This window comes from Pelophylax lessonae, assembly GCF_965119305.1.
Source record: "Pelophylax lessonae genome assembly, chromosome: 3".
Classification (NCBI taxonomy): domain Eukaryota; kingdom Metazoa; phylum Chordata; class Amphibia; order Anura; family Ranidae; genus Pelophylax; species Pelophylax lessonae.
In genome coordinates this window covers 165,843,807-165,857,520 of record NC_138770.1, presented here as the reverse complement: position 1 = coordinate 165,857,520, position 13,714 = coordinate 165,843,807, and the positions used below count along the sequence as shown (strand labels likewise).

Sequence of the window (13,714 nt, the reverse complement as noted above, 5' to 3'; positions counted from 1 at the left end):
AAGTCTTACCCCATGATTTCCAATGAGTACCGTTCATATCTGTGTGACTTCAAAGTAGTCCCTGCACTACTTTGATGTGACTTTCATGCGACTTGAGGTCCATAAACCTCAAGATTACACAGGCATTGCTTCATGTCCAGTCAAGTTCGCCTCAATATATCGGCAAAGTCACATACAACTTTCAGGAAGTCCGCACTGCCAGCTTCCATATTTCTAATAATGATATTTTAGGTTCCTCAAACAAAGTAGGTCCTGGTTCACAGTCACAGCAGTGCAGCTTTGACGTAGCGCTACTTCAGCAAGACTTCAAAGCTGACTATCAGTATGATTTCATGTGTGGCTTTCTGACACCTGTGTGACTTCATTTAACAGATGTCAATGCAAGTCACACTAAAATCACACAGAAATAGTGCAGGAACCTTTTTGAAATTTGCTGCAACTTGAGTCACAGCGATTTGAACAGTTCTATTGACATCAGGGTGTGACTTGTAATGTGACTTTAAACTGTCAAGTCGCATTACAGGTAGCACTGGTGGGAACCAGGGCTAAAGCTCAACTCCAAAGCCTCTCTAGCAACAGGTCACATTCAATATATTGTGAAATGAATATCTAACTCACATTTATTCTCGATAGTTTGCTGAGTAATGCAACATCATCTGATGTAAAGCAATGGTTTTGGCAAAGTCAGCGTAATACAGTATCTTATATTGTGATATGTCAGCCTTCTTTACATTAGATGGATGTATGTGACTGGACTATTACCCTGCATCTGCAATAAACTGGTGTACATGTGATGATTAGGACAGAATGCAATCATTTTGGCCACACAACAACATACAACATGGGAGGCCATTTTGTCTGCTGACTCAATGTTCCCGACAGTGCTGCTTGATAAATCACAAGGAAGACACAACATAGCCGTCTGTTTTGCTGTGTCACTGATTCCACCAAACGTAGCTGCATTTTTAAATTCACTTTAAACTCATATTTTACAACAGAGCTTGTCTGGTTCATATTAGGATAAGTCCAAAAATATTCTCTTTTTAGAGTGCATCATTTTTTACCTGTATTCCCTTAATCTGCACTTGAAAGGGGAATGAGGGTGAGACAACAACAATAAAAGGGGTTGGAAGCAAAATCAGAATGATTGCTCAGTAAAGCAGTGTGGCAAGAAAGTACTTTCAGAAAATCTCTGGACATGGAGTCCACTATGATGTCTGAGCAGAGAGTCAGGAAAAACGTGCGCCACCTCTAGGCTTCTGTAAAAGCAGCATGACTCTGCTCCACCTGTAAAGCATTGATAAAGCTGTTTCAGCAAATCTTTGGATCTGGAAGCCCAGCATGGTGTTGAGCTATGAGCTATGTTGTGCTTAGATGCTAGAGAAGGAGCAGCTAGAATATGCACTGACTAAAAGTAATTAGGAAAGTTTTCTTTGTTTAATAAAACAAAAAGTACAGAAATGATAAAAAATAGAAAAAAAATAAAAGAATGTGGATTACAAAATCCATATTTGCAAAGTCCTAAAGACAACTAAGCCAAGACTGACAAAACAATAAGTTCCCCTTTTGTAACATTTTACACCCATATTCAGGGTGTACCTTGTAAAATGTTACAAATGTACTGGCCTCTGCACCCCTCGATTCCCTGTTTTGGCAGAGCGTGGGGGAACTCCCAACACCCCCCCCCCCTCCAACTCGCTGCCACAATCTAAAGACAACACAGCCATGTGGGGCTACGCCCACCCGGCTGCGGTGTTCTGTGACTGATTGGACTACAACGGCTTGCAGTTCTTAATGAACTACCACAGCACTGTTAAGCGATCTAGGTAGTTCATTGATTCTTCCTGTCAGTGTAAAACTGCCTGTCTGTATTGGGGGTACGGGCAGACAGCTTACATTTACAGTCTGCAGGAAACCTGCATGGAATAAGCGATCTGCTGATCGCTGGTGCAATGCTTTCCAGGCGCCTAAAACAAAAAAATAGTAAATGCACAATTTTTTACCTGCAAAGAAATGTGCATTTATTACTTTTTGTTAAAAGGTGAACTTATACCTAAAAAAAGGCATGGTATGATCCATAGAGGTAGTGCATATATACCCCCTTAGATCTATTGCGTTTTATAAAGAATGAGAAGAGAAAGTGATATCAAGGGGAGGCAAGGGTATGATGTAATTTTAATGGAGTAACCTGAACAGCTACCTTGAAGAAATATAGGGAAATTAAAACATAAGAGCAGGGAACACCCCGGGAGGGAAAGTATGGTGCAAATTCAGGGGAGTGGTTTGAACAACTAACATCAAGAAATAGGTAGGGAGAACATAACAGGACGCATTCACAATCCTTGATTGTGTGCTCATATTAAACAGTTAACGAACATTGTAAGCAGTATGCACCTGGAAATATATGTTCTTTCTTCATCGTCCTCACAGTACTCAAAGATATGGCTAAATGTTAAAAGGAATTTGTCATCAAGCTAAATACTAATGCAACAAGCCTGAGATGCTATTTTGTGGTTTTCAGGCTGCAGGCTAGTTTAGGACAGTTCCCTCACTCAGTGAAGGTGAATAGAAACTTCCCTGGCCATGAACTAGAACAAACCCTGGAAGTCAAACAGCAGCAGTCTTGATGGCCTATTCCCTTTACCAACCTCCAGAAAAAAATCAGTCACACCCAAAATATAAATAACCCCCTAAAGCTCAGCTTATCAAACCATTCAGCAGTTCTGCAGACATCCTGTAAAATCAAAATAAGTAAAAAAATTACAATAATCTCAAAATTTGCAAAAAAAAAAGTCTAAGTTCCAGTAGACATCCGTAGATCATAATTCCACATGTGACTTGTGATCTGCAAGAATAAAAAAAAAAAAGGGAAGATGTCACTGATCTACACAGAGTACAATTACCAGACACTGTCAACTGGAATACAGCACAACAAATATTTAAAAGACAAGAGTAATATGTCACAGGGTTTGCTGTACTGAAACTCTGGGCCATATGCTAAATTATCTTTCTGTGGCAGGTTTATCATCAGATGGCACTCAAGCAGATTTACACCTGACAGGTACAATTACATGGAAGTGCCGTTAGCAAGCTGTCAGCATTCGATCCTCGTTAATCAAGCTTAGAGACTATAATGAGCTGCTTCTTGTGAATCGAACACTACAAGAATATTGCGGTTTATCCTCTACAAGTTTATTCTAATGTCTGGGAATATGTACCAGTTTCCTTCTCTTCACGCTCTTATTTTTTGCCTGAAATTTTTATCATAGACTACCTGTACTGAGCAGGGATACAGAAGGTATTTTCATGCCATGAATAGGTATGCATTTCAAAAACTTCTTTGCTGATGAATGCTACGTCTTCTCAGTGTCAAAGTCAGTGGGAAACTCTGATCCTGTCAAACATGCAGCCAGGGTTGCCACTTCATCTTTTAAAAATTAATGAATGACTATGAATTACACAGACTGTTATAGAGTGAATGCAGTTAAAGCTAATGTGAACCTAGTACACTCCCTTAAAGTGGTTATAAAGGCTCAAGGTAAAAAAAAAAAAAACAACCTTCTGTGTGCTGCTCCCTCTCCTGTCAATCACAGCCAGTGAACCAATGAGGAGAGAGTGGGGGGCAGGGCAGAGCTGCGGCTCTATGTGTCTTTTGGATGTATAGAGCAGGGCTCCGTAGTGGCTTGCTAATTGAGGCACTGATCAAGAGGGAGGAGCCAGGGCTGCCAGTGGGGGACCCGAGAAGAGGAGGATCAGGGCTGCTCTGTGAAAAACCATTGCACAAAGTAAAGCGTGTTATTAAAAAATAAATAAATAAAAAATTACCCTTTAATACCAATTTAATGTAAGTCACAGATATCAGGCTTTAAAGGAATGATGTGGGACTACCTAAAAGTTCTGTTTTAGTGGAGCTATGAGCCATGAGTACATGGCTTCTTATGTTTCGGACAAGCCCAACAGGGAGATCTTCCTGCCATATTTCATGACTATGTTACAGTTCATCTGGCAGTTTTGGGAGTTATTGCCAACCTGGGTGACCCAGCTCCTCATGTCACATTCTTCATATACTAAAAAATTCAACAAGGTATAGGACCCCATGAAATGACCACAGTAGAGGTCTGGACACAATAACTGCACATATCTTAAAGCTAATGTCAGTGGGAAAAAAAATGCTGCTTTGCGATGGGTCTGCCCCCCGCACTGGAAATGTTATATGCTTGTCTAGATCTAGTGTATTGGAATGTACTAGTATACTGGAGTTTACTGGATTTTTGACTTACCGTAAAATTATTTTCTCTGAATTCATTGACAGACGCAGCTTCATATCTTCTTAACCAATGGGCTATACTGCCCCCACAGGAGTAGGACACTAGGCAGGAAAAAGCTTTACCATGCCTTTGGGGCTGTCCCTGCAGGCATAACCCCACACACTCTGCTATAGCCCTCGGTTTTGTTGCAAGCGGTGTTTTAGAAGATTACAACCCCATTCCACTCATAAATAGTGGGGCGGGTGCTGCATTTGTCAATGAACTTCAGAGACAAGGATTTTACAGTAAGTCAAAAATCCAGTTTTCTCTATCGTTCATTGACAGACGCAGCTTCATATCTTCTTGACCATTGGGACGACCGAAAGCAGTATTTGCATGAGGTGTGGGAAAACAACGCAAAAAGAACGTAATTTCCCAAGGCTAAACTAGCCAACCAGGTAACATGGAGCTCAACCAGGAACAACTGGAGCTCACCCATAAAAAACATACACCCTCAAAGAGAAAACAAAATTTTCTTCTAGACAGCAGCATGCAAAACCTTGCGGATAAATGAGGCATCCGAAGATACCAACACATCTACTTTGTAGAATTTTGTGAACATGTGCCCTGACGATCAAGTTGCCACCTTGCAAACTTGCATCACTGACGCCTGATGGCGAAAAGCCCAAGAAGCGCTCGGCGCCCCAATAGAGTGCACCTTCTCAGGGAAAGGAGGAACATGACCCTTCAGCAAATAAGCCTGAATACTGATTCCAAGTAGCCACCAGCGCGTAGGGGGCAGTATAACCCAATGGTCAAGAAGATATGAAGCTGCGTCTGTCAACGAATGATAGAAAAAAAAACTTTTTACTTATCTGATCCTCCACTCCCCCCAGCCAGCACTCTCCTCTACACTCAAGCAGGGAACTGTACCTCGGCATCCTCACGTTCAGTGCAGGGCTCTGCTCCCTGAATTGGACCTGATGATGTCAAGAGGACCCGCGACTGCTGGAGCGTGGGGCAGAAGAGGGTGTGGGCGCAATCTTGCAAACAGGAGGGGGTCAGCAGGAATGGAAGAATTGGGCAAATAAAGGTGCTTTTTTGCAGCTCCCTAGACCCAAACGACCATATAACCCTAGCAGTAAAGGGGCAGCCTCGCTACATATAAGCATTTTTCCTTTCCCCAGAGTTTGGACTTAAGAAAAGTTTCCTCTGGAGATATAAGGATTTTCCATGTGGTTTAACAAAGGAAGAACAAACCGTTGCTATGAATTTCTCTAAGGACAGCTTTCCTATAATCTTGGTACAATTTCTACAACAGGAACATAAATGGACCTTCATTTTTACTTCACAGCTTTCAATTTCCTTTTGTGGTCAGTGTGACATTATAATCATTTAAAGTGGTTGTAAACCTCAGGCATGAAATATGAGAAAAGCACATCTTACTACACTGTGTACTTACATATGCAATAGGTTTCACACGCACACCCTTAATATGCAATGTGATGTGATCTGAACAGCTGCAGTACTCAAAGTCAAAAATAACTTTCAAATAATATAGAACCACATGTACCGCGCTGAACAGAAAAATATTAAATCAGTCTAACAATGCCAAACAAACAGGGGAAATAAGTGTGAGAAGCAATACTCTAATAATGTACAGTGCCGTAAAAATATTATAGTTATAAAAAAAAAAAAATTGCATATGTAAAGCCATGAATGGATTTTAACCAATTTTACGAATACGATTGCAAACATCCACCACCACAGGGACCTTTAGACAGGCTCTTACCTTTTATATACACTTTAAGATTATAAAAGGATCAACTAAAATGCAGATTATAGGTCTCCTAACCGGTCAGCTCCAAGGTGATATATCCAGCCATATTAAAGAAAACAAAGGACAAAAACTAGAGCTCTCCCCTTCAAGGGGGATTAAGTCATTAATAACAGAACTCGAAGGATGGAGCGCCACAAGGCAACTGACTATCGGAGTTGTTGGTTTTTCCCAAGTGTACATATTTGCTGGAGCGGTCAGTCAGACCCTGCTGGAAGCAGTGAGCAGGGCCATCTTACTGAATGGGCACACTGGGAAGTTGCCCAGGGGCCCCACTTGCCCGGGGGGCCCCACCTGATCAGCGACCCAGCCCCAGCCAAGCATTAGTCCCGATTCCCGTGTGCATCCTGCCACCGAACTTAGCAGGTGGCAAGCGCCTGTGCATCCCACCTCCACGGGAACAAGCACACACAGGACAGTCAAGTCTGACTCCCTGTACATGTGTGTGTTCACCAGACCACCCAGGGAACTTGGAAGCTGTCATTAGCCTGGCACTGCTGTACCAATAAATATCTCCTTATTAATAATTTGCATTTTTATTCTCGTGGGTGATTGTGTAGGCGGGGCCCCAGTGCACTGCATTGCCCGGGGGCCTATAATGCTCTTAAGATGCCACTGGCAGTGAGCCGCTGGAGGCATCCAGCTCTGTAGTAGCTGTTTAGCCTTGTTATTGTTCTCACTCTAAGTGTGGATTTACCATTAATAAAGGGTTTATTCCTTTTAAACAGATAGTACTATTTTTTGTCTATAAGGTCTATATAAGAAGGGGAGAGCATGTCAATAGGTCACTGTGGTGGTGGATGCTCACATACACATTAGGATACAAAGAGCTGTTTTTTTGGGAAGAACACTCATGATTTTTCATGGACTGTTTAAAAATGCATTCATGGCTTCATGAACATATACATTTTTTTAATAATTATAATATTTGTTAGGGCACAGTACATTAATATAGTATTACTTCTTACACTTATTTCTGCTGATTGTTTGGCAAAGGGAAATTGATTTATAGTTTCTCTGTTCAGTGCAGTATATATTGTTTTATACACCGCTCAAAAAAGTTAAAGGAACATTTTTTATTCAGAGTGTAGTATCAAGTCGCTTAAACTCCTGGGATACTGATCTGGTCAGCTAAGTAGCAGAGGGGGTTGTTAATCAGTTTCTGCTGCTTTGGTGGTAATGAAACTAACAACAGATGAACTAGATGGGCAACAATGAAACAATCTCCAAAACAGGAATAGTTTTAAAGGTGGAGGCCACTGACATTTTTTTTCCCTACACATCTTTTCTGACTGTTTTTTACTAGTTTGTGTCAGGAACAGGATGAGCACTGCCAGAGCCCTACAAAATGACCTCCAGTAGGCCACTGATGTGAATGTCTCTGACCAAACAATCTGAAACAGACTTCATGAGGGTGGCCTGAGGGCCCGATGTCCTCTAGTGGGCATTGTGCTCACTGCCCGGTACCGTGGAGCTCAATTGACATTTCTAATTGAACACCAGAATGGGCAGGTCCGCCACTGGTGCCCTGTGCTTTTCACAGATGAGAGCTGGTTCACCCTGAGCACATGTGACAGACGTGAAAGGGTCTGGAGAAGCCATGGAGAACGTTATGCTGCCTGTAACATCGTTCAGCATGGCCAGTTTGGTGGTGGGTCAGTGATGATCTGGGGAGGCATATACACAGAGGGAAGCACAGACCTCTACAGGCTAGACAATGGCACCCTGACTGCCATTAGGTATCAGAAGGAAATCCTTAGATCCACAGTCACACCCTACGCTGGTGCAGTGGGCCCTGGGTTCCTCCTGGTGCACAACAATGCCCGGCCTCGTGTGGCGAGAGTATGCAGCCAGTTCCTGCAGCATGAAGGAATTGATATTATTGAATGGCCCCCACGCTCGCCTGACCTGTATCCAATAGAACACCTCTGGGACATTATGTTTCGGTCCATCCAACGCCTCCAAGTTGCACCTCAGTCTGTTAAGGGACTCAGAGATGCCCTGGTCTAGATCTGGGAAGAAATACCCCAGGACACCGTCTGCCGTCTCATTAGGAGCATGCCCCAACGTTGTCAGGCATGCATACAAGCACGTGGGGGCCATACAAACTACTGAATACCATTTTGAGTTGCTGCAATGAAATTTCAGCGAAATGGACTAGTCTGCTGCATCATTTTTTCACTTTGATTTTGGGGGTGTCTTTGAATAAATCCCTCTGTAGGTTGATTTTTTTCATTTCCATCAAACGATGTGGCATCTTTTTGTTCCTAACACATTACCAAGTCCATATCAGTATAGATATCCATCATTATATTTTTACCCATTGAGATGTGATGTGTTTTCAAAGTGTTAAGTTAATTCTTTTAAGTAGTGAGTGTGTATAAATTTATTGTGTACTTGTCTCTCTCCAAAGCTCTGAGTGTCATGTCTCTCTGCTGTCTGGTTCCTCTGTTATCAGCATGACTTGGTTGCGGCAGCTTTTCCTGGCACCAAGAGTTAAAAAGGTGATGTTGGAGGGAGCTGCAGCACTCAGCCTGTGAATGTTATCCCCAGCTGTACTTGCTCTCTGTGTTGTTTGAAGGGGGGGGGGGGTGTCCCTTCCCTCCAATCAGGGCTCAGATAAGTCGGCTGTGATAGATAGTAACAGCACCCTGCTGTTAAAAAAAGGGGAAATCCTTTCCTATTTATGTTTTCAGATAAATCAACAGAAGAAATGGCTGTAGATAAACAGCTACAACTTATGTTGGAGGATTTGTTTCATCTCTGTGTATCACCTAATGCCTCATTACGTCTCTGGGTACATGTGAGGGTTTACAACCACTTTAAACAGAATCACACGCATGAAATAAAGGCCAACCTGTCAGAGGAAGAGACAGCTTACCCTGTGTATCTGGTTTTCTATTATCATCAGAATGTTCAAATGTTGTCCCTGAAGTCTCTTCCAGCAAACGATTGAAGAGCCTCTTAATTTCCTGGTCGTAATCTTGCCACTCTGGAACAATACGTACAGCTGCTTCTAGCTTAGGTTCTTTGGTCATTGGGTTGTTGCACTGTAAAAAAAAAAAAAAAAGAAAATTAAACTACTGAATGCAGCAAGCTGTTCAACAACAGAGATGAAGCTAAAAATGTGTACAAGCAGAAGATTTATAGTCCTTACAAAAAAAAAATAACGGTATAGACAAAGCTTAAAAATGGGAAATTCAAAGCTTTTTCCCCTAATCTACAGCCAGTAACCTCTTACCAAGTCTATAGTCTTGGCTTTCTTCTTGGAAGCATCATCGCACCATGTCTCACACCACAGCCATTCCTGAGGAAGTGACTTAATAGGCACTTGGTGGATCATATTATTGGGCAAATCCTAAGGAGAAAAGGCACAATTATTACAAACAAAATATGACCATAGAAGAATATCTCATTTAAAAATCAGGATACTGTTTTTAATGAGAAACATTTAAAAATAACAGCCAGTAGCCAAAACTTATTTTTTAGTTAGCTGAAACCCTGTCGGTTTATTTTGTGCCGTCGAATGAGATTTCTCTTCACTTTCCTGGGAACACCACAGGTAAAAAAAAATGAAATCTTTCCAGAATTATGGGAAATCCAGAAAGTTTTCACGGGACCAAGTGTCCTGAATGGAAGATTTTCCTTCAAGGTTTGTTCTGCTGTTAACTGTAAAGTTTTGAAATTTTTATAACTTTCTGCATCGGACCTGTCAGTATGACAAATATATATATGATCAATCTACCCAGTCCAGACATAGACACAATAAAAATCTAATGGGTGTTCTAACCCTTCACTACTCTATATACATGTACATCTCATAAAATTAGAATATCATCAAAAAGTTTATTTCAGTAATTCAATTCAAAAAGTGAAACTCATATATTTTATGTGTTACACACAGTATCTCAGAAAAATCCAATAGAGCCTTCAGCTCATCTGCATTGTTTAGTCTGGTGTTTCTCCTCTTCCTCTTGACAATACCTCACAGATTCTCTATGGGGTTTAAATCAAGCGAGTTTGCTGGCCAATCAAGCACAGTGATACCATGGTCATTACACCAGGTATTGGTAGTTTTGGCAGTGTGTGCAGGTGCCAAGTCATGCTGGAAAAGGAAATCAGCATCTCCATAAAGCTGGTCAGCAGAGGGAAGCATGAAGTCTAGAATTTCCTAGTAGAGGGCTGCGCTGAGTTTGGACTTGAAAAAATACAGTGGACCAACACCAGCAGACGACATGGCTCCCCAAATCAATACTGACTGTGGAAACTTCACACTGGACCTCATGCATCTTGGATTCTGTGCCTCTCTACTCTTCCTCCAGATTCTAGGACCTTGATTTCCAAATTAAATGCAAAATTTGCCACAGTCCATGATGATTTCGGGAGGCATGTCATCTGCTGGTGTTGGTTCACTGTGTTTTATCAAGTTCAAAGTCAGCGCAGCGCTCTACCAGGAAATTCTAGAGCACTTCATGCATCCCTCTGCTGACCAGCTTTATGGAGATGCTGATTTCAGGACTTGGCACCTGCCCACACTGTCAAAATGACCATTACCTGGTTTAATGATCATGGTATCACTGGGCTTGATTCACCAGCAAACTCACCTGACCTAAACCCCATAGAGAATCTGTGGGGTATTGTCAAGAGGAAGATGAGAGACACCAGACCCAACATTGCAGACGAGCTAAAGGCCGCTATCAAAGCAACCTGGGCTTCCATCACACCTCAGCAGTGCCACAGGCTGATCGCCTCTATGCCACGCAGTATTGATGCAGTAATTAATATAGGAGGAGCCCCAACCAAGTATTAAGTGCATACTATACTGCACATGGACATGAACATACTTTTTAGTAAGTCAACATTTCTGCATTAAAAATTCTTAACTTTTTGATGATATTCTAATTTAATGAGATGCACCTGTATACATACACTTTAACATGTTAAGATTTGAGATTTTAGTGATTGCATTATTGCATTTCCAATTTATTTATGTTTATATGAATGCATGTATATGAAGATTTGATATTTTGTATCTACTGTCTAGGTTATTAATTTACATATGTTGGTGTATACATATTTTTATGAATTATATATATACATATACAAAGTTGTGTGTACGCACACTTTAACCACTTCAGCTCCAGAAGGTTTTACCCTCTTCATGAACAGGGCATTTTCTTTGCTATTCAGCACTGTGTTACTTTAACTGGTAATTGCGTGGTCATGAATAAATAGGTGCTAAATGAACAGAAGCCCCATGTATCAATAAACTGAATTCATTGTAACGCTGATATGTTTCCAGAGCACAAACCTGGTCCAGATTGGAGAGGCTGTTGGGATCTTGGCTCAAGCCCTGATATTGGCCTCGGAGCCGGTCTCCTGCAGCAATTTTCCGAAACTTCTTCAAGTCCACTACATATAAAGCACTAAGAAAAAAAAAAGCAGAATTTGCACATAAACACCTCCATGTTTCTCTCTACACTGATAAAACATAAAACGGAATCCATGCAAATATATAAACACATTTTTTTAAACTATGTACTAAAGTAAAATTTCTGGCTAGGAGCAGGCACCACACATTAACTGCTTTTATAATTGCAGCCAGGAAACGTGTGTGTGCGCGCGTGTGTGTGTGTGTGTGTGTGTGTGTGTGTGTGTGCGTGTGTGCATGCGTGTGTGTGTCTGTCTTTCTGAAACGTGTTTTCAATTTGTTATTAACCTCTTCAACACTTTCACCCCCTTTCTGCCCAGGCCAATTTTCAGCTTCATCTTCATTTTTTTTCCACACAAATAGAGCTTTCTTTTGGTGGTATTTAAAAATCACTGTTAAATAAATGAAAAGATTGAAAATAAAGAAATAAAAATGGAATTTTTTACTTCCCAAAAAATCTATTTCTCTGATGTTCATTGATGGACATAGCTCCCGGTGTTCATAACCATTGGGTTATACTGCCCCCTACAGGAAGTAGGACACTAGGCGAAAAAAAAAAATTCTGGCTACACCCATGGGCAGCACCAGGGGGTATATTCCCTCTCTCTGCTATAGACACTCAGTTTTGTTACAAACAGTGTCAGGAGACTAATAAACTTCACAGAGGGGTGGCTGCTGTGTCTGTCAATGAACATCAGAGAAATGGATTTTACGGTAAGTCAAAAATTCCATTTTCTCTTTGCCTCTCTGTTTTATGATGTTTTTTTAACACACTGTGACCAAAGCAATACAGTGTTACCATAGTAACATGGTACTACTCTAGGGGAAATAATCAGGATTTTTTATTTTATGATTGCTTATACCAATTAATTTATTTGGTATAAGCAACCATTTTTACTGAAAGAAACTGATTTATTCAATAAGTATTGTTGTGATTAGCGGTGATCGGCCATAGCTAATCACATGGGACCTCTCTGTACCATGTTATCACTGCAACCAATCACAGCTAGCAACACAATTGTGCAGCCGTGGCAAAATGTTTTGAGAAGGACACAAATATTAATTTTCACAAAGTCTGCTCCTTCAGTGTTTTTAGATATTTTTGTCAGATGTTACTATGATATAATGAAGTATAATTACAAGCATTTCATAAGTGTCAAAGGCTTTTATTGACAATTACAATAAGTTTATGCAAAAAGTGAATTTTTCAAGACCTCTGCAATCTGCCTTGGCATGCTGTCAGTCAACTTCTGGGCCACATTCTGACTGATAGCAGCCCATTCTTGCATACTGAAGAAAGGAAAACGCTGCTCCAGGTGTATAGTGTGTAGTAATTGCCAGGAGATAGGATATCCCATAGAGTGCTGGCCCCGACCCGCCTCCGTGGGAACACTTGTAGAAAAATGTTGGTAATGATTAAGCACAAGATGTATGTGTGAAACGCGTCCACGAGACTTCATGTTGGTGTCTTTGGTGTCATCACTTGCAACATTTTGGAATTAAAGGTATTTGAAACTTATTGGAATCCCTGGATGTGCGGCTATTTCTTTTTCTACAAGCCCATTCTTGCATAATCAATGCTTGGAGTTTGTCAGAATTTGTGGGGTTTTATTTGTTGACCTGCCTCTTGAGGATTCACCACAAGTTCTCAATGGGATTAAGGTCTGGGGAGTTTCCTGGCTATGGACCCAAAATGTTGATGTTTTCTTCCCCAAGCCACTTAGTTATTGCTTTTGCCTTATGACAAGGTGCTCCATCATGCTGAAAAAGCCATTGTTCGTCACCAAACTGTTCTTGAATAGTTGGGAGAAGTTGCTCTAAGAGGATGTTTTTGTACCATTCTTTATTCATGTCTGTGTTCTTAGGCAAAATTATGAGTGAGCCCACTCCCTTGGCTGTGAAGCAACCCCACACATGAATGGTCCCAGGATGCTTTACTGTTGGCATGACACAGGACTAATGGTAACGTTCACCTTTTATTCTCCGGACAAAGGTTTTTTCCTGGATGCCCCAAACAATCGGAAAGGGGATTCATCAGAGAAAATGACTTTACCCCAGTCTTCAGCAGTCCGATCCCTGTACTTTTGCAGAACATCAGTCTGTCCCTGATCTTTTTCCTGGAGAGAAGTGGTTTCTTTTCTGCTCTTCTTTACACCAGGCCATCCTTCAAAAGTCTTTGCCTCACTGTGCGTGCAGATG

The 13,714-nt window shown here is 41.3% G+C and overlaps 1 protein-coding gene across 2 annotated transcripts in view; it reads right to left on the bottom strand.

The window, feature by feature from the left end:
- Positions 1–2,405: 2,405 nt before the first annotated feature.
- UGGT1 (UDP-glucose glycoprotein glucosyltransferase 1) overlaps positions 2,406–13,714 on the bottom strand; it is a gene marked incomplete at its 5' end in the record, with an annotated part of 158,791 nt that continues 147,482 nt past the window's right edge. For both annotated transcript variants that reach the window (XM_082251306.1, XM_082251307.1), the window contains 4 exons: positions 2,406–2,845; positions 8,966–9,134; positions 9,326–9,442; positions 11,396–11,510. In XM_082251306.1, the coding sequence (XP_082107432.1) occupies positions 2,820–2,845; positions 8,966–9,134; positions 9,326–9,442; positions 11,396–11,510 (427 nt within the window). In that variant the 3' untranslated portion in view covers positions 2,406–2,819. The remainder of the gene's footprint in view (positions 2,846–8,965; positions 9,135–9,325; positions 9,443–11,395; positions 11,511–13,714) is intronic.